Raw genomic sequence first — 21,026 nt, forward strand, 5'->3', positions numbered from 1 at the left:
CTATCAGAACACTATAAAAAAATTATATTTAATATCGATAATATTGACGTGTTTAGGCAATTGTATATGAAAGGGGTAAAAATAACACGTGTTTCTGTGATCGCGCAAGTCGAGTGGTGCCGCGGGAGTGGTGCACTAGTCAAGCTGCTAGACCCCAGGCTTTCTTCTCAACACTCTGTTTCTGAAGGTGGCACTCCGATCGAGGGCGGACTGTCGCCCTCACTAGCTACCTTCGGTCGCCTTGACAGTTTCAAACAAGCCCGAGGGGTCTAGCAGCAAGACTAGTGGTGCACCTGTAAAATACTAATCCGGGGCACAAATAGTTGGAAACTGGAATACTGGCCAGTATTTTTGTATCGACGTTGAGTAAGCAATCACACACAGAAATGGGAAATATGCAACTGGACTGAAGACTGGAGCAAAAGTGATGCCACGGGTTCCAGAACGTGAATCGGCTAATCTCAATAACAAAGGGAACTTGGTCAGTGTGACCTCCCATTGTACATGTATTTTTCCGTATACTATAAAAAGGTCGATGATCTATAACCTTGGCAGCCCATGGATACAATCGAGTTATAGAAATAACCACATTAACATAAAACGTGTATGATCTAGCAACGTTTAATATGTGTGTACACATGGTTTGACTTCACGTGTTCGAATTCATCAGGTGTGTCAAGGCTTTTGAACCGTGTTGTACGAGGTTTTGTTGTCTGAATGCGCCCCCCCCCCGGGGGTGTATGGGGGTTGTATTGCGGAACAAATTTTCTACAGGGGTACTGCCCTGGTTCCTAGCTTGTGTACTACGCTGTTGAGATACATTGTAAGCTGGTATATCTAGCCCTCAGATCAACAGGGCCAGGTCAAGAAGGAACGAAATGTTTAAACACTATATCGTAGTGAACAGGCTAACCTAGTTAAGCATTTATCAAACAGTTACCCCCATTTTATTTAATTTTTTTTTTTTTTTCCTTTTTGGCAAAACAGTCACAGCTACGGTATACATAAGCAATGTTGACTATATTGTGAGCGCCTTGATCTCACAGGAGAATAGGTACATTATTTATAAATTCACATCATCATTATTATCATTGTTATTTATTGTTATTATTATTGTTATTATTATCATTAATGAATAGGGATTGTTCGGCCATTGGGGGCGCTTTGTAGATACAGGTCATTATCCGATCTTTATTGCACAATTTCTTGTGTAATAAACATTGTTCTTGTTCTTGTTGGGGGGTCTTGTTCTTTGGGGTGGGTGGGAGGGGGTTTATTTTGTGAAACATGCTCGAACATCATTGGCTAGAATTCAAAGTTAGCAGTCACATTGAAAGCGTAATAGCGTGTGAGACACATGTTATTACTATGGATTAGATGCAGTCATTCAGTATACTAAATTTATAAAACGTTAGGGAAAGCCGCCTACAAAGTAAAAATATTCGCCATAAAACGACCACAGATTACGCCATAGCATGCATGCTTCGCAATAACATTGGGCCCATAGACCTACTAGTAGTATACCATTTTGATTTTTGAATATTTGCTTGTCCCCAAAACGAACGAAAATTCAAAAAAAAGTCAAAAGGACAGTTAAGATAGCTAAATAGTGTAGTATCGTTAATCCATCAAGTCTACAGTTAGGCCAAGTCTAACTCAATAATTTGCACCCAGTAAAAAACAAAAAAACGTTATGTTTGAGCCACATGTGTGGCACATCTCCGTACACCGTAACCCCCCTTTCCGTTACATTTCGTGATCTTTATATAAATCGATAGTAGACCCACAATAACGAAGCATCAGAAAGCGAGTGAGGTACAACTTGAAGGTACAATATATCTTACTATCTTAAAAATCAAATCTTTGGTATTTGACTGGGGCAGTAACTCCATCGGAATATCAAAATGCGTCTTTACAATTTTTAATTGTCAATATTTGACTATAAGATTGTACAGTGTGTTTTTTGTCGAATATTGGAAGTCGTTTTGCATATTTTTATCTATATATGGAGATATACATAAATACGATACATGAGAAACAAAATGTGTACACAAAAAACATACTACGCATCGATCGGATTACCGCTGCACATTGCTCACGTTGCGGTGGTGGCCGTCATAGAAATTCTAAAATCACGTTTACGTTTGCACGTGCTTGGCTATAGTCACGTTGACTTGAGTCACGGTAGTTAGTTTTAGATCAGAGATTATCCTTTAATACAAATAGAACGCTGCTGGGTAGTAATTCAATCCGATTAAAATGTAACAAAGATGTAACGAGATGTAAATGTAACACAGGGCAACCTTGAACATAGCTAGGGTGTGTTAGTGATATGAAGAGAAGAGCACAGCCAGCTATGTACCAGCTGTGTGCCTAGGCCTCACAGCCCCGTTACAGGGTATATTTTTCCATAGCTCTGGTACATGGTTGTGAAAAATATGACTGTTGCATGGATGTGGAATATCGACTCTGTGCCACGACTTTTTTGCACATCCCCGTACCATAGCTGTGTACTTATCACACAGTTGTGCACATCCATGTGACAGCTATAATGGTGGAATAATACCCTGTTGTAACCCTTTTGTTGGCACAACTGAACTGATATTATGATAAGGTTCAGTAGTGCTATAGGCATGATGCGGTGTCTGTCTGTCTGTCCGTCCGTCCGTCTGTCTGTCTGTCTGTCTGTCTGTCTGTCTGTCTGTCTGTCTGTCTGTCTGCCTCTGTGTGTGTGTGTGTGTGTGTGTGTGTGTGTGAAATTTAAACTCAAAAACTGCTAGACCGATTGCCCTGGTATTCGGTGGGGAAATTACTTTTGGTGTCTAGTGGGGGAATTATTCAAAGCAAAATGATCGCATCACAGGTATGTGATTTGGGTAAAAAAATATCATTTTCATAACATAAATTTAAACTCAAAAACTAGTGGGCAGATTGGTAGGAAATTTAATGGGAACGTTCTTATGGGTGTGGAAATTAAGAACTTTTCATGACATGATGATTCCATAAGTAATATGCAAATTAGGTCTGAAATGTGTCTTTTGGGTAAAAAATATTTAACAAAACTACTGAGCAGATTGGGCTGAAATTTAATGGTTTTCGTCAAAAATATATCTCAAAAAGATCTCCGTCAATGAGACTGATCCTTGGTGAGATGTTTCTAGAAATATTATCCTGCAGATTTCCTTCAAAATATTAGACACAATTGGCATGAATGCAAATATCCCTAGCAACCATGACCATGCCCATAGCAACAACCAAATGATCGTATATATTGAAAAGATAACAAAAGGGATGGATAGTAACTGGATAATCATTCAGCAAATGAACACCTGTACCTAGCATGATCAGCAGGGGATAAACATTTGTACGTACCAGCAACTAGACGTGAAATGATGTTATATATAGCAAAAATAATATGTCAGTGATTGTTAGGCAATTGGCTTCACTTTCAAAAAACTTAAGTATTGCCAAGCAGCAACTAAGATACCTGTAATATAGCAACAACAAAGTGATAGGAGTGCAAAAGTAATGAGTAGAACAATGAGTAGATAAATGATGGGGGAGGGGTGTATTTTGAATAGGTAACACCAAGGCTGAATCAGCATATTGATAAACATTTTTTTAAAAATAAACATCACATAAAACTGTACAGTTGACATTAAATCTGCAAGGAATGGCTCATAAGATATAACTACACCATGTGCCCATTATCAAGAGTTTTCTTACAGAACACAAAAAATGTCGATATGGAAAATATCCATTAAAAGTCATTATCGTTCAGTGTGTGTGGGTGTGTGTGTGTGTTGGGGCCGGGTCGTTAGAGAGTCGTCCTTATTTGCGTTCGGTGAATATCCAAATAATTTGAAATTTGACTATTTACTTATTAATGTATATATATATATATATATATATATATATATATATATATATATATATATATATATATATATATATATATATATATATATATATATATATATATATATATATATATATATATATATTTAATGGTTTAAATTATGTCTACAATAGTAACTATGACAAGTGTATTTACTACCTATTTGCATCATTGTACAAATCACTGGGATAGTGCGCATGACAAGGCTGAGGTCAGAATTTATGGCGGCGGGGGGGGGAGAAATTAGGGGGCCATGTTAAAATCGAGGGTTCAAATGGGAGGGGGCATGAAAATTCTGATGGTCTGAAAGGGGGACCCCAAAAATATTTTTCTCATGATTTAAAACATATTAAACCCCAGGAGCGGTCGTTTACCGAGTAAATTAAAAAAAATTCTCCCTTCACCGCAATAAATTCTGAAGTGACAGCCTTGCGAATGTACTTATGTATGTCTTCTCCCCCCCCCCCCATCTCTCTCTCTCTGTATTTGTAAAGAAATCTCCCATTGCTATGTATGGACGTTGATTTCCACTGTTAGTTTAACCATAGCCCCTCCACCCAGGAGGGTGGAGGGTCTATGGTTTAATGTAGTGTACCATACTATACATCTCTGAAGTGAAGCGGGGGAGGGGTGTGGTGCTGTACAATTACAACATTAAAATGTGTATGTGTAGCCATAGACCCTCCACCCATAGTGTAGCTGAGAGGGGGGGCACGGAAATTCGTGGGTTCATTTCGGGGGGGGGGTGACATTTTTGACAAAATAATTTCTCACCAGGCCATTCCCCACCCCATCCCCCGTAAATTTTGACCCCAGCACAAGATCCATAGACCCTCCACCAACCGTTGGTGGAGGGTCAATGCAAGATCCGACTAGGTTACGCTGTACTACACTGATGGGATGAGGATAGTCTTGTTATTGCTATTGTTTTGTGAAATCATTATCAAAAATTTGATAACAGTTTCGTAACCATGAAATTTGATAAATAAAAACCAAGACCGTTTTCTCTATGCGTTATATGCACACGTACCAGAGACATGTACATACATTCACAGAATAACTAAAAGCGAACATATGCAAGCGAATGAACTTGTAAACACTATGGTCACTAGGCAACAACAATTGAAGGAAATCCTGTGGTCATCGTACCAGTATTTTTCACGATCACAGAGGAATCAAGTGTCTCCTCGATATGCTAAGAAAAGTACATTTTGACACTAAAAAAAACTGCTTACCCAGAAAATCTTAGGTGTAAAGGTGTGTTGTTATTGCGGCTTTCAGATGGTATGACTTACGTAATGTTCACAACTGTTTGTTTGTTTTTTTTCAATTGTTTGGGGAGTTTTTCAATTGATAGATTTGCATATGACCGATATAGAAGTCGACCCCCAGGATTCACGCGCACAGGCATGTGTGATGACACAACTTCGTTGTAGTTTCTGTCAGAGACAGTCTGTCGATGACTCGTATTTCACCGGGTCAGTCTATAATTTTAGCGGGTAATTAGTTTCCTTGGTTCCCATTCGTAGAAGAGGATGTGTGCGTTAAAAGGTACCACATACAACATTTTAGTCCTACCAGAGTAAAAAAAAAAGTTATTGCTAACATTAAACGCAATATTAGACATGCTAGCTGAGTCGAAAGAGCTAGACAACCCTAATAAAATAGCAAGTAACAGTACAGGAGAAGTGTGATAGAGGGACTGTGGTTTGACAGCCCGGGATTGATAGACCCGAAAACGAACCAAGAAAACCGCACCAAATAACCAGTGCAGCATGTCTTTTATAATTGGGTATAAAAATATCCATTTTGCGCAGAATGCTTCGTTTTTGTGCTCACGTGTTAATGATAGCAAGGTAATAAATTATTATGTTGACGAGATATTAAAATCAGACCTTGCAGTCGAGCTTGCCTTCCCCTCACGTGTGTCAAAATGGTACAGTCCATTACACATGCCTCTGCACGTGAACTTAGCATAAATTAGTGTAAAGTGGTCTGCACTGCAAACGTGCCGACCCATTTTTGACATGTAGGGTCATATCACATTTAATTCACAATTCCTTTATTTGGAGATTGTCGAGCGAGTCGTGTAGACGCGTCGGTCGCCTCTCTGAAAAAACGAAATTTCGGTGTGAAATCGGTAGGTCTTGTCTAAATTCTCTTACGATATATTTAGTTTAGTATGGATGTTATTAATATACTATTCAAGCGAGTGACACTAACAAACAGTATGCAGTACACTGTATTGTAACACGGCATAGGTTACATGTATAAAAAATACATTAATTTATCATAATTGTTGTATTGGCCATTTGCTGTTATTATTCACGATACCATTTCAATGTCGAAAAAACTATGATATATTCTTGTGTTGAAAATTCATCTTAAAATGTAACTTGTAGAGATGGGGAGGGGAAGAGATACACGTGTACGTATGTGTGTGTGTACAATATAAGTTACTGTTTCGGGGGACATGACAGTACAGCTTCGTTTTCCCACTTTAAAACGCTAGCTATCTGTGATAATTGGTTAAACACTTATTTTTTGTTACTTCTAAATTCCGTGATTGCGATCCCATATCTTCTGTAAATGAGAGTAAAAGTGTAGTATGTGGATAACAAAACCTGCTGTGATATCCACTTGTAAGCTTACTCTGTACACAATATCGCTGGCATATCACGTTATCATCAGACTCACTTGTGACTTGAAAGCAAAATGTTAGAAATTGATTATTTAATGTGTACAAATATTGCACAGAGGCAGATTAAGTTTGGATTTTGATCATACGATAAATTTTCTTCTTCAGGTTGAAACGCATAGGTAGTGTACATACATTGACAGTGCACTTGAAATGTTTACGAGTAGAAAGGGCATTAGGCTAGGGGGTTCTACGCTATATTTATATTGTTGCATGGTCTTCCGCGGGGTTCACGTGTCTCAGACGCGTGAATGTGTTTCAGTAGTCTAGTTCCTATACAGTATCGTTACCATTTACATTTCCACTCACACGGTATAGTCAAAGTCGTTACTCTAGAAGTCGAACAACTGTTTGTGTTGATGAAGGGACTTTGACCAGACGCAGTTTAGTTAGAAACCATGTTAGCATCCAGACTAGTATTTCAGTGGTCGGTTAACAAGAAATTGAACAGAGGACTTCGTAAAATTCACTACATCTGAAGAAATATTACCATAAGCCTTATATCACCAGCTAGTGAGACTTACAAGCACTTACTTACTTGAATGCAGGGATACACTGAAAATTCAACACAATATATTTCATAATGATTTTTTTTGGCCAAATATCTTTGCCAACTAAAAGTTAAGGGGGATTTTTACGCCTATATAGAATTTTAAGTGCAAGTATGTAAAATAATTATAAGGATTTTAAGACAAAGATTGAAAGAACAATTATATATAAAAAAAAAACGAAATTGTGTGAGAATTTGCAAATTTGATAATTGGACTCCATTGATTTACATATGATTAAACTTGCATGTTAATGAGTTATTTGCGTAATTTATGAAATTTTGCTGTCCATCTGTTAGCTTACTCTGCAAAGACCGTTTTCATCCAGTCAATGTTGAGTTGAATTCTAGTTGTCATATTTTCAAAGTGGAAACCAAGAAAACACTAAGATATTTTTTTGTGTGGGCATTAGTTGAAGGTGATGGTAAAACCTTGGGTCAGACTAATTGGTAGCAGAAAGATATATTAAAGAAACGATTAGGTTTTCTCTCCATACTCAAATTAATAAACTGTACACGACGATAATGATTATTAGTCATCCGTAATAGACTTGATTGCAGCATCTCCTTCAATAATTGTATAAGCTATATAAACTGAAAATTTTTTTTTTCTTTCTTAAAGGACATTTCTTACATCATGAGCGCAATTACCAATGAAGGGTATCCGGTGATGTGCCGAGTTTGTGGGGATAAAGCTTCAGGCTTTCATTATGGTGTGCATGCGTGTGAGGGATGCAAGGTAAGGTTTCAAACCATATAAGGAGAGGGGGAAGAATCCTGTGACTTACTTGAAAATAAAATCTACAGTCATAATATTTGTACATTTTTCCTTATTGTATACTGTAAACTTGGGAAATTTTTGCTTATGACTTTTTGTTGCCTATTTAACTGGACAACGAAAAGAGAAAAATAAATAGTGACTTCAATAACTTCTTTGACATGAACACAATGTACCTGTCTGTTAATTAATGAAAATTAGTCTTTGAGAACTAGCTGAAGAGTACAAATGGAAAATTTTCAAGTGTAGATAATATTTAGATTTACAGTATGTGCACTCACCCACGTATAGTAAAGCACTAAATCCAGATGCCCAATTAGAGCAATTTGAGGATATATAATATACATTTCAGCCCAAGTTGTAATTTTATAAGCCCACGTTGCATCATCAGATTTATTTAGACCTAGGCTAGTAACCAATTTACGACTAATCCATATCCCCATTAACTTTAAGGCATTTTAGGCAAACACCCAAAAATAATGTCCCAAGGGGGTGGGGGGGGGCACATCCATATATCTTCATTTATATTTGGTACATCTATCCCCCCACAAATGTCCTTAAATCATATAATATATTAATTGATTTCTTTTGATTAATTTCATTTTAGGGATTTTTTCGCCGAAGTATTCAACAAAATCTGAAATATTCTCTGTGCAATAAAGGAGACAATTGCTTAATTATGCGAATTAACCGCAATCGATGCCAGGATTGCCGATTCCGAAAGTGCCTATCAGTTGGAATGTCCAAAGATGGTAAGTTGTCTATGCATACCTAAAGTTTCCTTACATATATGGAATATTATCACCCAAAATAACATGTAAGTTGATAACAGTAATCAATACAAGGGTAGTAAAGGCAGAAATAGTCTGATTGGACTTTTGCTGTAAGTTGATAGCAGTAATCGATACAAGTGTTCTTAAGGCAGAAATAAGTCTGACTAAGTTTTCATTTAATTATAAAACATATTTTGTCATTGCTGAAATATGTTCATGAACATTTGCCTAAAACTTAAAATTTACTTATTTTTTTGTGATTCATTCAAAGTTTTGTATGAAAATTACCATTTGGTTGATTATATGCTAATTGCTGACTTGATTTGCATATTCTAAAGTCTAATAAGAATATTAGTGTACTTAGAAATGTTCTGTGACAGATGGAGTTGGTTTAAATTTTACTGTAAGGTTCAGTCCATGATCTTTTGCATAAAACTTTACTAATCTGAGTGTGATTCATTCAAAATTCAAATACAACTTATCAGATTTTATGCAAATGGTGGTGTGTTATTTGCATCTTAAGGCTTCTTATTAGAATTCTAGTGTAAGTAGTTCAATGACCAAGTGTATTTTGTCCATTTTCAGCTGTAAGGTTAGGCCGCTGTCCTAAGAAATGCAAACCTAAAGGAGCACCACTTCTTCATCAGGTGAACACCTCCCGTAGCACTAACTTCACCAGCTCTGAAGATAAGCAATTGCAGATGGAACAGATGACACTAGGAATTCATGATGCTTACTTAAAAACTGCATGGAGTCCAAAACTCTACCCTAATAACAGTGACAGCAATGGTTACAAAAATAACGGGGGAAATCTTATCAACAGCCAGAGTACAGGAAATGGTGTGAGTCACAATACCTTCAATGGTCACTCTAACCACCATGCACTGGATGACCTGAATGGCCGTAATGGCATCAACAATGTGGTCGGTGGTCAGAATGGCCATGGAATGAACGGATATCATGTCAACATGGCAGAGAATGGTGAAAACTGGAGTAGCGGTTTCAGTCAATCTATTCTGAACGAGTTCAGTGAACTGAAAGGATCTCGGAAACCCAACAGTCGTAGAAATTTACTGGAGGTTATATCTGGTAATTTTACTACCGCTATCACCAAGATTATTGCCTTTGCCAAGATGGTACCAGGGTTTGTCCAGTTAGATAAAGATGACCAGGTTATTCTTCTGAAAGCTGGCTCCTTGGAGGTTCTACTTGTACGCATGGTCAAGCTTCTGAATGTAAAAGACAAAACAATTACCGTACAGAATGGCTGTAAACATATCTTTTTTATGGAAGATCTCCAAGCAGGCACTTTACAAGAGTTAGCAGCTGATGTGATTGATTTTGCATGCAAGCTGCTTCCATTGAAGTTGACAACATGCGAGATGGCATTATTCAGTGCATTGGTCCTTGTCTCACCAGGTAAGCATATCACAGCAGATATTTAAGAATGTATTATACAGGGTTAATTGTGTGTTTCCCAACTTGTTTTTTGTCTACAAACAAAGATCCCCTAGTAGAGAGAAGATTAAACCACTGAAGTAAGCATATTGTAAAACCTCTGTTAGTTCTGGAGCATTGCTACCATTGCAGTATTTCTATGCTTTGGGGATTCCTAATTGAAACTGGCAGTGTTTCAGATACATACACCCTGAACTAAAATACTGTTAACTATACGTTATACAATGTTTAGTTACTAGCACTGCATGTTAGAATTGACACATTGTAATGTCGTCATTGCTTATGCAGTCCAAACATCTGATGATGTTCTCTGTCTTTTCATTAATTTAGATCGTCCAGGTCTGCGAGAACGTGAAAGAGTGGAGGAATTACAAATGCAGATCATCCAGGCACTGCAAGCCCAGATTGTTCTCAACCACAGTGATAATAGATTTTTGTTTCCAACATTATTAATACGAGTGTCTGATGCTCGACAATTCAGTACAATAAACTCGGATAGAATGCTTGATATCCTAGATGAGAATTCTACCTCCATTGGCAAAATGGATGAAGAAATGGACGTAAGTTAATGCTCACATAGCGGAAGATTTGCCGCCATGAAAGACAAAAAGTATTTTCCCAGTAATGCCGAGGCTGTGCTTTTCGCGAGGAGACTTTCACATTTTCCATAGCTCAATGGATGCAATTGGAAGGACGTTGTTTAACACAGCACTGCCATGTTATCTGAGTCTACTGTTCTACAAGTATAGTGTCCATGTTATTTGTGTAACAATAGTAACTTTGTTAACCTCTCTGAAATAATAATTCCATTGTCAGGTGCCACAGACCTTGCATTAGCTCTTCATGTAAGATTTGTAAAAATTGATGAAAGTTTTAGGATGATTATTGAGTTTTTCCAGATGAGAAAATGTTTCAGATAAATGAATTCAAAAAGAATTTTTGTAAGATTTGTAATGATTGATCCATGATGACTGAAGAAAGTGATATACTGCCATCTAGTGGTAGGTTTTGTACGTTGGTAAACGTTATCCATCACTTTTTGAACTGTGTGTACAGCCAAGACACAGCATTCTTAAGTGATATTGTACCAAGAATCGTAGTCTGCGAGATGGCTGGCAAGGATGAAAGGCATGACACATCTTGCAGTGTAGGAGATGGCCATGAAGGAAGTTGCAAACGGCTATGAAGGAAGTGTATGGACTATTTAGAATAGGATATGAGAACAGTGTAGCATTCAAAATTTATGTACAGTATATACTGTGAGGCAGCTTCTATTTTCTGCACTCTTGAATTTGGGGCAGAATAACTGGCTGGAATTGTTTTCAGTATAAACTGTACATCATTGCTGAAAACAAGGATATGAGGACTTCAGATTTAGAATAGATGGACATGACCTGACTAGGTCCACCTCAGGTGTTTATTTATGTGTTTGTCTTTGTTACTTTCTCAGGGTTAAGAAACCCTCAGTAATTGATGGTCGAAGGTTAAACTATGGATCTTACTTGTACACTCTGTTTGTATTGATGTAGTTATGCTTTAGAAATACCCTAGATCCACCTGTTATGAATCACCCTTTTGAAATTTTTTAAATGCCTATGAGGTTTGTCTCTTCCTAGAAAGGGTCAACCTACTTTGGCCACATAAGGTCATTGTCAATCCACTTTAGCCAAATAAGGTCATCGTCAATCCACTTTAGCCAAATATGGTCATTGTCAACCCACTTAAGCCAAATATGGTCATTGTCAACCCACTTTAGCCAAATATGGTCAGTGTCAATCAACTTTAGCCAAATATGGTCATTGTCAACCCACTTTAGCCAAATAAGGTCATTGTCAACTCACTTTAGCCAAATATGGTCATTGTCAACCCATTTTTGCCAAATACAAGGTCACTGTCAACTCACTTGTGCCTTGAGAGATTGTCAACGTATTTCCCATCATTTATGTTCTTACATTTTAAAGTTATTTCCTATTATTTATGCTCTTACATTTTAAATCTCAAATGAATTGTGTTTGTCTGTCTCTATGTGTCACACAGCTATTTTTATCACACTCCCCTATACATATGGCTTGTGTTTTGTCAGTCTATTGTGATGTGTCCATTCAGACTTACCATATTCATTGATTTAAAAAAAAATATGTTATCTTGAAAAAATAGACACAAACTTCTAAAAAAAAAGTTATCAAATTTGGAAATAGTGGTGATGACAGGAATGTGTAGCGCACATTGTTCAAATTTGAAAACTTCCCTCCAAACAAAAAAGAGAAATTAAAAAAAAAATGCTCCCCATCTTCATGTGTCATATTTAGCATAATAATACCTTTTAGCACAGTTCTACTTACTCTTCTTTGCACCACAAATAGTTTTAGTAACTATCACAAATTATACAATTTAGGCAGACAAGTTCTCGATAAAACTTCATGTCCTGTTCAAGAGGTTGTGTAACAACCACAGATTTAAAATTGTCATGACGATGAAAGGGTTAAAGGTCATATTGAAAAGTCAAAGATTACACCATTCTATATTTACCAGATTTTTAGACAAACACTTTTATTCCAACTGCACAGAGTATATTTGTGATCCATAGTGTTACTTTACTGAGTACAAATGTATATTTATGTCAAAACTGAAATAAATATGTATCATTGAATGTGAATTAGTAAGTGATGTCGTGATTTTAGTGACAGTTGTGGTTGGACTAGGTGAGTGATGTAGTTTTGGTGAGAGTTATGGTTTGGCCATTGGAATTGGCCATATTGTACAATTTTTTTTTCTTTTTTTCTTTTTACAATATCTTTTCTTTTTTTCTTTTTTTTTCTTTTTTTTTTCTTTTTTTTTTCTTTTTCAAAATATCCTTTCCCTGTAAGGTGCCAAGGACTAAAGTAAAAGCTGGTGTTTAATGTTTTCTAAATCAATATAACCTCTGCTTTTGCTGGTTATGATAGTCCAGCTTGACATGACTACCTTGTTATTAATTATGAGTTAGTTCTACTGAGCGCCCTCAACCAGTGACTTTTCCAAACTGTGACCCTTCCTTGTCCCCCCCCCCCCCCCCCACCGAGAAGAGACAGGGGAGGAAGTATACTCAGTCACCCATAGTCTTGTCGCTGGGGCTCTACGAGACCTCCCCAAATGTTTGGGGGTGCCCTCACACATCCGACACTCTAATTGTGACAAGTTAAAAAATTTTATTTTTCATTTCACTTGGGAAGTCTAAGACAAAACAGGAAGGCTATCGGAAACCATATGTCATCTACCACTGCTGTTGCTAGGAATGGTTCCCTTGTAGCAATATTTATTCATATTCCAGTTGTCAGAAAAACAAAAGATTATACAGGTTGGCCACTTGGAGCGCTGTGCAATAGCAGCTTATGGATTAGCCCTGATAGTTGAAAACTAAAGCTTCCCTTGAATGAAATTGTAATTTCCCATATGAATATGTTGCTAGCTTCACACTCGTAATTTCCCAGGTCCACTCACAAGGGATCCAGGAACCGTGTGACAAACAAAACAAAACAAACAAATAAATAAATAAACTACCAAATGAATGACAAATGAACAAGCAAACAAACGACAAGTATAGGGACAAATAAAATAATTAAATAAACCAGCAAATAAACAGTTTGGGGTATACTAGATATGGTGTGTTTTTTTCTATACCCATCATGATGGGTATTTGATAGTTTATTTATTTATTTGTTTGTATGTTTTGTTTGTCACACGGTCCCCTGTGGTCCACTGTCAATGTCTCATGACAAAAGCTGGTTGTATTCTTCTGCAGTATAAACATTTTTACTACCTTTCTTTCAGATCACCCACTTTTTAGGAACTCCCTGAGTTCTTTATATTTAGCCACATTTTTGTTGACTGTTTCATGTATCACCAAATTCACCACGACATTTCAAAGTCCTATGCATGTCCCTTGTGACACTTCTTCCGTAAATGATAGCAAGATGTGATAGAGATACAGACTGATGTACACACCAACATGTATACACACACACACACACACACACATACATACATACATACATACATACATGCATACACACACACACATACATACATACATACACACACATACACACATACATACATACATACATACATACATACACACACACATGTACATACATACATACATACATGCATACATACATACATACATACACACACACATGTACATACATACATACATACATACACACACATACACACATACATACATACATACATACATACATACACACACACATGTACATACATACATACATACATACGTACGTACGTACGTACGTACGTACGTACATACATACATACATACATACATACATACATACATACATACATACACACACACACACACACACATACATACATACATACACATACATACATACATACATACATACATACACACACACACACGAGTGAATGGAAGAAAGGAAGAAAAAGAACAATTGAGATGAAAACAAAATACATTGACACAAAATCTACAGGCATCCCATTTATTCAAATGCTTGATTCATAAATCAATGAAACCTATCATTTCTACAGATCTGATAAAATAGAGGACTAATAAATATACCCAAAAAACATTAAATATGCGTGTAAGAAATTCAACTTTCATTTCTTAAAAATTACACTCAAATAAATCGCAACATAAATATATGACAATTCACGGGGAAAGAAAGAGTGAAAATCTTCAGTAAGCATCCTCCGAAAGAGCTTTTACTACAATAAAAAAAAGCTATATTGTTTCTATGGCAACTATTTGTTGTCAATCTATAAGATATGCAAATTCTATCCTAGACTAAATACGAGGTAGCAGTTTTAAATTCTTTTTTTTTTCTCAAGAAAACTTGTAGGTGGGATCATTTCTTTTGACAGTTTAAACATTTATAATCAAACAAACATATCTATATAATTTAGAACTATCAGTAGCGTCCCAGTGGGACAAACACAAGATAAACTAGACATACAAGCTACTCTCGTTAGTGCGCCCTCTAGTGGCATAGTAATATGGCAGTCAGACAAGTATTTCCTACCCTTCATGAGACAAGTACAATCCAAAGAAAGTAAGAACATCTCTTTAAAAATATTACGTTAATAGCTTGACTGAATTTCTCTACAATTCAGTCAAGAAAACCGGTATACGACCGTTAGAGGGCGCTGTTCACAGGATGATAACAGAACTTGTGTAAGCAATTTCTATCAGGGTTGAATATATCAACACAGTTGTAAAGTACCATCAAGCAGTAATTTTGAAATGAAAAATAAGGTTATACAGTCTCACTTGAGTGTCTACTGTAGTGAAACCACGATTCCATCCCGACCCATTTGTTCAGAGTTGTTTTGTTTGTTGGTCCAAATGTTTTGAAAGTGAATTTTCAGTTTTCTTGCTAAAAGAATACTGTGAGAAGCAGTTCTGACATGATGTCTACAACACATTACCATCTTTGTTGCCACTTGGTAAAAGGTTTAACATAACTTTAGTACAATTGTCATGTTTTTTCGTGTGAGAAGCTGGTAACTTTAACCACAGACACAAACTTACTAATTGCAGCTATTAGATTTTCAAATTGAAAAGACCAGGACATAGCAAAAAATATCGGTTGCAAAAATTTGCTGCGTTGGTTCTACACAGCATGTGTTGCTCTGCCTGATTGGCTGCTGCTATAGCAACATGCTATGGTCACATGATGTACAGTCATCACTATGACCAGTTCTCAAAAAATCTCTCTAAAGTCAATCATATGAAAACCAATTTCTACTCCTTTTGATCTAATAAAAGAAATTTTGTGTCCACCATCTTGTTTTCAAGGAAATTAACAATCTTTCATTTTTCTATAGATTTAACACAGTATTCAGCGGCCATATTGGATTCTAGAATGATGTTTGATATAATTTGGCCTCTAGTTCAAAAATTTGTACCGTGACCCCTCATTTTTTCCTTGATCATCAACTGAAAATGGGTTGGTGTTTTCTAGAACAGCAAAATTTTACAATTTTTATTTCAGGGGTGCGTACAACTTTAACGAATGTTACTAAATGGACAAACATTACAGAATGAACAACAGAGAGAATCAGAATAGCTGAATCGTCAATTTGTAAGATATAGTCAAATGCAGAACAGTTATACAAAAAAAGCTATATGTTACTAGAGTACATTGTGAAATCTTTTTTTTTGTTTTTTTTTTGAAAATTTACTTTTAAGAAACTAATCTGAAATTTGACAAAGACGTCCAGTGGGACAATGTAGGTGGGATAGAAGCTTTCACAAAGTGAACCACTTTATGCTTTTGTACACTTAATACTAAACTTTCTCTGTACTTATTAAACTACATATTGTCTGTGTTAATTAATACAAAAAAAGTCTGCTGTGTTTACACAAAAATTACACAACCTTTCTCTGTGCCTTGAACGGTGGGCAATTTCTCTGTTAATACACATCCCATTTCTGGGGGGAAACTTCTACATAATACGTTATATCATGTCTTGAGTTTTGGATATCAAAAGAATGCTATAAACACAACAGTCTCTATTCCCGACACATGGTGGCATTCTCTTCACTCTCATACACACACACACACACACACACACACACACACACACACACACACTGACTTATATGAAGTAGACACAGTTAACATAGAGTTCCACACTTTCCAAGATTTTTAACAACTGACTGACAGCACAACAGAATAAGTTTCAAATATTGGGTCTATTAAGTAGACCACATTTGGTAAAATCCCTTGAACACTGCCTTTCAATTTTGCAGAAATAAATCATTTGCTTCATTGACGTACAAACTATTCGAGACTACTGTTTTCCAAATCAAGACCAAGGACTTGACAGAACATTTTGAATTTTATCCTTAACCATCCATCTACTCAACAAGAGGGCGCTATACCCAATTCGATGGGCTGGGGATGAGAACATTTAGATACCAATAGCGCCCTCAATTGTTGGTTACCTCTAAACATTACTGTTGATGGGATACTACTAAGGCAACCAAGCTATCAGCAAACTGAGGTAGATACAAATGGAAACTACTGCATGTGGTTGATAACACAAATGGGCGGTAGTGGTGCCTTGGTTGTGTAGATATAACCACCCTATACTCAAGATAGTGTAAACACTGAATGAGGTTGACCGTGTTACTGGCACCTTGAGCAAAACTTGCTATCAGACACTGATCTACTGTGGTTGTAAATACAGCGACGTCCATTGATAGCTTACATCATCAGCCTGTAACAATAATTTTAGTTTGTGTCGCTTGTGTCTATCTTAGATTGCCGATAGGTAGATTTCCATGGTAGCACTACAGCATACAAGAGAATCACACACAAATGATTTCCAGATGAAAATAAACACTTTCACATGAAAAGCGTAATATTCGACATGCAGTCAGTTGTCTAAAATCTTGACGAATCCTTACAGGTAGTAGTCACACACTCAACACTTACGCTACTTGCTAAAATATTAGCAAGATGGTCAGAACTTATGAAACAAAAAGTTAGTTTTCTGCCCAGACCCAAAAAAATTACAATAGGTACTGTTACGCTATTTAAAGACGCCAAAAATTATACTGAATTCGAATAATGTAGGTACATTCTGAAATCACTTACAAAGACTACGTTGACCTTTGACCTTTCCGTAGCAACAAACAACCACATACTACATGTACATAAATACTCAAGCCAAATAGTTATACTGAATTACATCTTATTCAGTATTATCATTAAATACAATATTTTGACCACAAAGTGGAAAAAAGCTATTTTTTTTCTTTTCTCAAAAATAATATATTGTTTAAATCTCAAAGTACAAGCTTCAATATAAAAGATTAGGTGGGTTCGTACAGCAAACCTGTCGCAAAATGTCACAAAAGTTACGTCTGTTGCTATGACAACAGAAAACTTGTGTTTCACTTTGCTTGGGCGCCATTTTGAAAATTGACACATTCATGTGTATAACACAAGTCACTGGTTACTATAGTAACAATTCAGTTCACCATCCAAAAAAAAAAGTCTACTTACAACACGACCACACATCACTTCGTGAAAATTAAAAGTCAAACCATATATTTTGAAATTTGGTTAATTTTCTGAGTAACAAGAAATCAAACACTTTTCAAACACACTTAGCAGCTTTCATTTAATCTATAATTTTTTGCAAAATACTATGCCCCTCCCTCCATGGTCAAACTCCCTATTGTAAGTGGTATAGTCCAGTTATTCAGGTGGAATAAATCAAAGCTATTTTAGAGTAGGATAGGGAGTACTTTATTGTTGATGTTCATAAATGATTTGAAACATATCTAGTTCAAAATATTTTGACTAAATTTAAGTGAAAACTGGTACACCACTAGAGGGCACTGTACCCAAATGAAATGAGGGTGTATCATTATTTTTGATGTGAGAAAATGTGGGTGTGGTACACCACTAGAGAAATGGTACATATCGCATCAGGGAGTGATTTCTTCCCAATTTTTTTCTCACATGAATCAAAACGTACAGAAACTTAATATAATTTTTGCCAAAATTATCTAATAATCTGAAGGCACTCATCCAAAAATGCCTTTCGTCTTCTTTTGGAAGAAATAGGTACTAATGGTATACAGTAAGTTTTAGAATTTGTACTTGCTTACAGAATGAACACAACACAATTCTAGACTTGATGTATAAATATGACCTATTGAATTTGGGAGGGGTGCAGGAAGAGGGAGAGGGGCAGCTAGATGACAAGGTGAAACCTAGATATTAATATAACTTCTGAAGATCATTATAGAACCTTTATCTGGACCCAATTTATGAGCTTCCCGGTAGTGATTCTGTTATCGTGGCTACGTTTGTCACTTGTGATGGAACAGAAACGATGGTCATGGTAGTGATGGGCGTGTCTTGTAGCTGTCCATCAGACAGGGGTACTGAGATTATCGTTGGGGTTGGCATTGTTGCTGTTGTCGTGGTAACCTGAGTGATGGCTTGTCCTGGATGCTGTGTTTGAACTGTTTGTTGCTGCAGCTGTTGTTGTTGTTGTTGTTGTTGTTGTGCTGTGGTGGAATTGACGACAGTGACGGTGTTGCTGTTGTTGACTGCGGCAGTACTTCCATTTTTGGCATTCTGGTTCTTCTTATTTTGGTGGGTCTTTAGATGCTTCGATAAATGGTCGCTACGCATGAAACGCTTAGCACACTCCTGACACTGGAATCTCTTCTCTCCTACGAAAACAAAAATATTACAAACATTTTCAGCAACGTTGTTGTCTTTTAAAACACAAACAAATGATATTAGATTCACTGCAACTCTATCACCTATTAATTTTGAAAACTTGCGAGGCAAGATGGCGACAGGCAATGCATTATGGGAGAAATACAAACACTATACCAGGATCAACCCACTAGAGGGCGTCCCATAACTTACACGCAATTAACCAAATTTACATCTCTAAATCCTTGCATTAAATTGAACACATTGAAAACATGTAATATGATTTCAAATTCGTAACTTCGCGGCGAAAAGTATATTTACGCTTGAAATTTTCAGACGGATGAGCACTGAGTAAAATCCATAGCCTGCTACAGCAGACAACATGTGATGTGTTCATCGAAGCAAATCTGACATGCCACTGAGGCACAGAAATTTCATGTACTGCAAAAAAAAATTTGGTATTTCCCTATCCTTTACTAACATGGTAACTCATAAGCAAACATATTTTTCATCAATTCGAAAAAATGTGACACACTGGTGTACAATAATCACAAAAATGACCTATAACTTTGTAAAAATACAATAATTTTATTCTCAATTGCCGTCCATCTCAGTATTATTTTGTTGCCAGGGGTTACACACATCTGTTCATATCTTCGCAGTATTGTATTTTCCACTTTGATGTCTTTTACTGGCAATATAATATTTTCACCATATGTTGGATGAACGTTAATTTGTAGGAAATGTATATTGATTTTCTATTTATGATTTCCATTGATCAAATTGTGAAAATTTGAAAGCATTTTGTTTGTGATTTTGTTTGTGATTTGGATGAAGTGTACATTTTTCTTATGTTCTGCCTGCCTGTAGGTTAAGCTTTTAACTGTCCAATGAATATTCAAGCTGTTCTGATCAAAAACGATGGAAAGATTGCATGTTTATATATGCCTATCGATTTTTTGTATTTATGATTTCCATCGATTAGATCGACTCATTTTGATCGACACATTTTGAGAGCAGCTTGTAAAAATTTGTGATTTTGACGAGGTACTACTTTTTTGGCTCACAACACAATATAAGTTTCACCTGATCAATGTAAAGTATCAAAGATGTCTCTATTTATAACAACAGAGAAATTGCTTGTGGATATGGAAGTATGTAATATCATACATTTCTGAGAAAAATAGTCACAGCAAATTGCCATGGCTACCACAGTATTTTGACATTTAACATGCTAAGCAAATCGTATGAGAAACTTACATCCACATTTGATGCTTGCAGACAATTTGAAATTTTTTGGTGTACAAAATCATAATTAGTAATTTCTCACCGTGCGTACGAACATGAGTGTATGCCACCATATTGGATACACCATTGAGTGTACATGAGGTGGGATGTTTGAAATTTTGACAATTTCTGATTTTCGTGATTCTTGGTCATCCACATTGGGGCTAATATAGTATAACTGTGAATGTTTATATTTTGGCGCTAAATTTATTTCCGCTTATTCAACAGAAACGATTTTAGCCCCAAAATAAATCACCAGGAAAATGGAATTACTTGCTAAATTCTGAGTAATAAAGTTAGATTTATCTAATTTTAGTGTGAATCAATATCCTAAAATACAGAAAGAAAGATGTGGCTGTAAGTAAACTTTTA

The 21,026-nt window shown here is 36.3% G+C and overlaps 2 protein-coding genes across 4 annotated transcripts in view; one reads left to right on the forward strand and one right to left on the reverse strand.

The window, feature by feature from the left end:
* The first annotated feature begins 7,780 nt into the window (after nt 1-7,780).
* Nucleotides 7,781-10,721, forward strand: LOC144450497 (nuclear receptor subfamily 1 group D member 2-like). The gene is made up of 4 exons (XM_078141135.1): nt 7,781-7,882; nt 8,529-8,673; nt 9,280-10,113; nt 10,483-10,721. Exons 1-4 carry the CDS (start codon nt 7,781-7,783, stop codon nt 10,719-10,721), a joined length of 1,320 nt encoding a protein of 439 aa, XP_077997261.1.
* A 3,931-nt stretch (nt 10,722-14,652) lies between these two features.
* LOC144450495 (transcription factor Sp3-like) overlaps nt 14,653-21,026 on the reverse strand; it is a 45,175-nt gene continuing 38,801 nt past the window's right edge. For all 3 annotated transcript variants that reach the window (XM_078141131.1, XM_078141132.1, XM_078141130.1), the window contains one exon: nt 14,653-19,378. In XM_078141131.1, the coding sequence (XP_077997257.1) occupies nt 18,966-19,378 (413 nt within the window). In that variant the 3' untranslated portion in view covers nt 14,653-18,965. The remainder of the gene's footprint in view (nt 19,379-21,026) is intronic.

The sequence above is a fragment of the Glandiceps talaboti genome, chromosome 20, assembly GCF_964340395.1.
Source record: "Glandiceps talaboti chromosome 20, keGlaTala1.1, whole genome shotgun sequence".
Classification (NCBI taxonomy): Eukaryota; Metazoa; Hemichordata; class Enteropneusta; family Spengelidae; genus Glandiceps; species Glandiceps talaboti.

Bases quoted from the DNA above. Each gene is read 5' to 3' on its own strand.
- LOC144450497 (XM_078141135.1), top strand. From the start codon at position 7,781: ATGAGCGCAATTACCAATGAAGGGTATCCGGTGATGTGCCGAGTTTGT. The intron at 7,883-8,528 runs GTAAGGTTTCAA...ATTTCATTTTAG, and splicing joins ATGCGTGTGAGGGATGCAAG to GGATTTTTTCGCCGAAGTAT. The intron at 8,674-9,279 runs GTAAGTTGTCTA...GTCCATTTTCAG, and splicing joins AGTTGGAATGTCCAAAGATG to CTGTAAGGTTAGGCCGCTGT.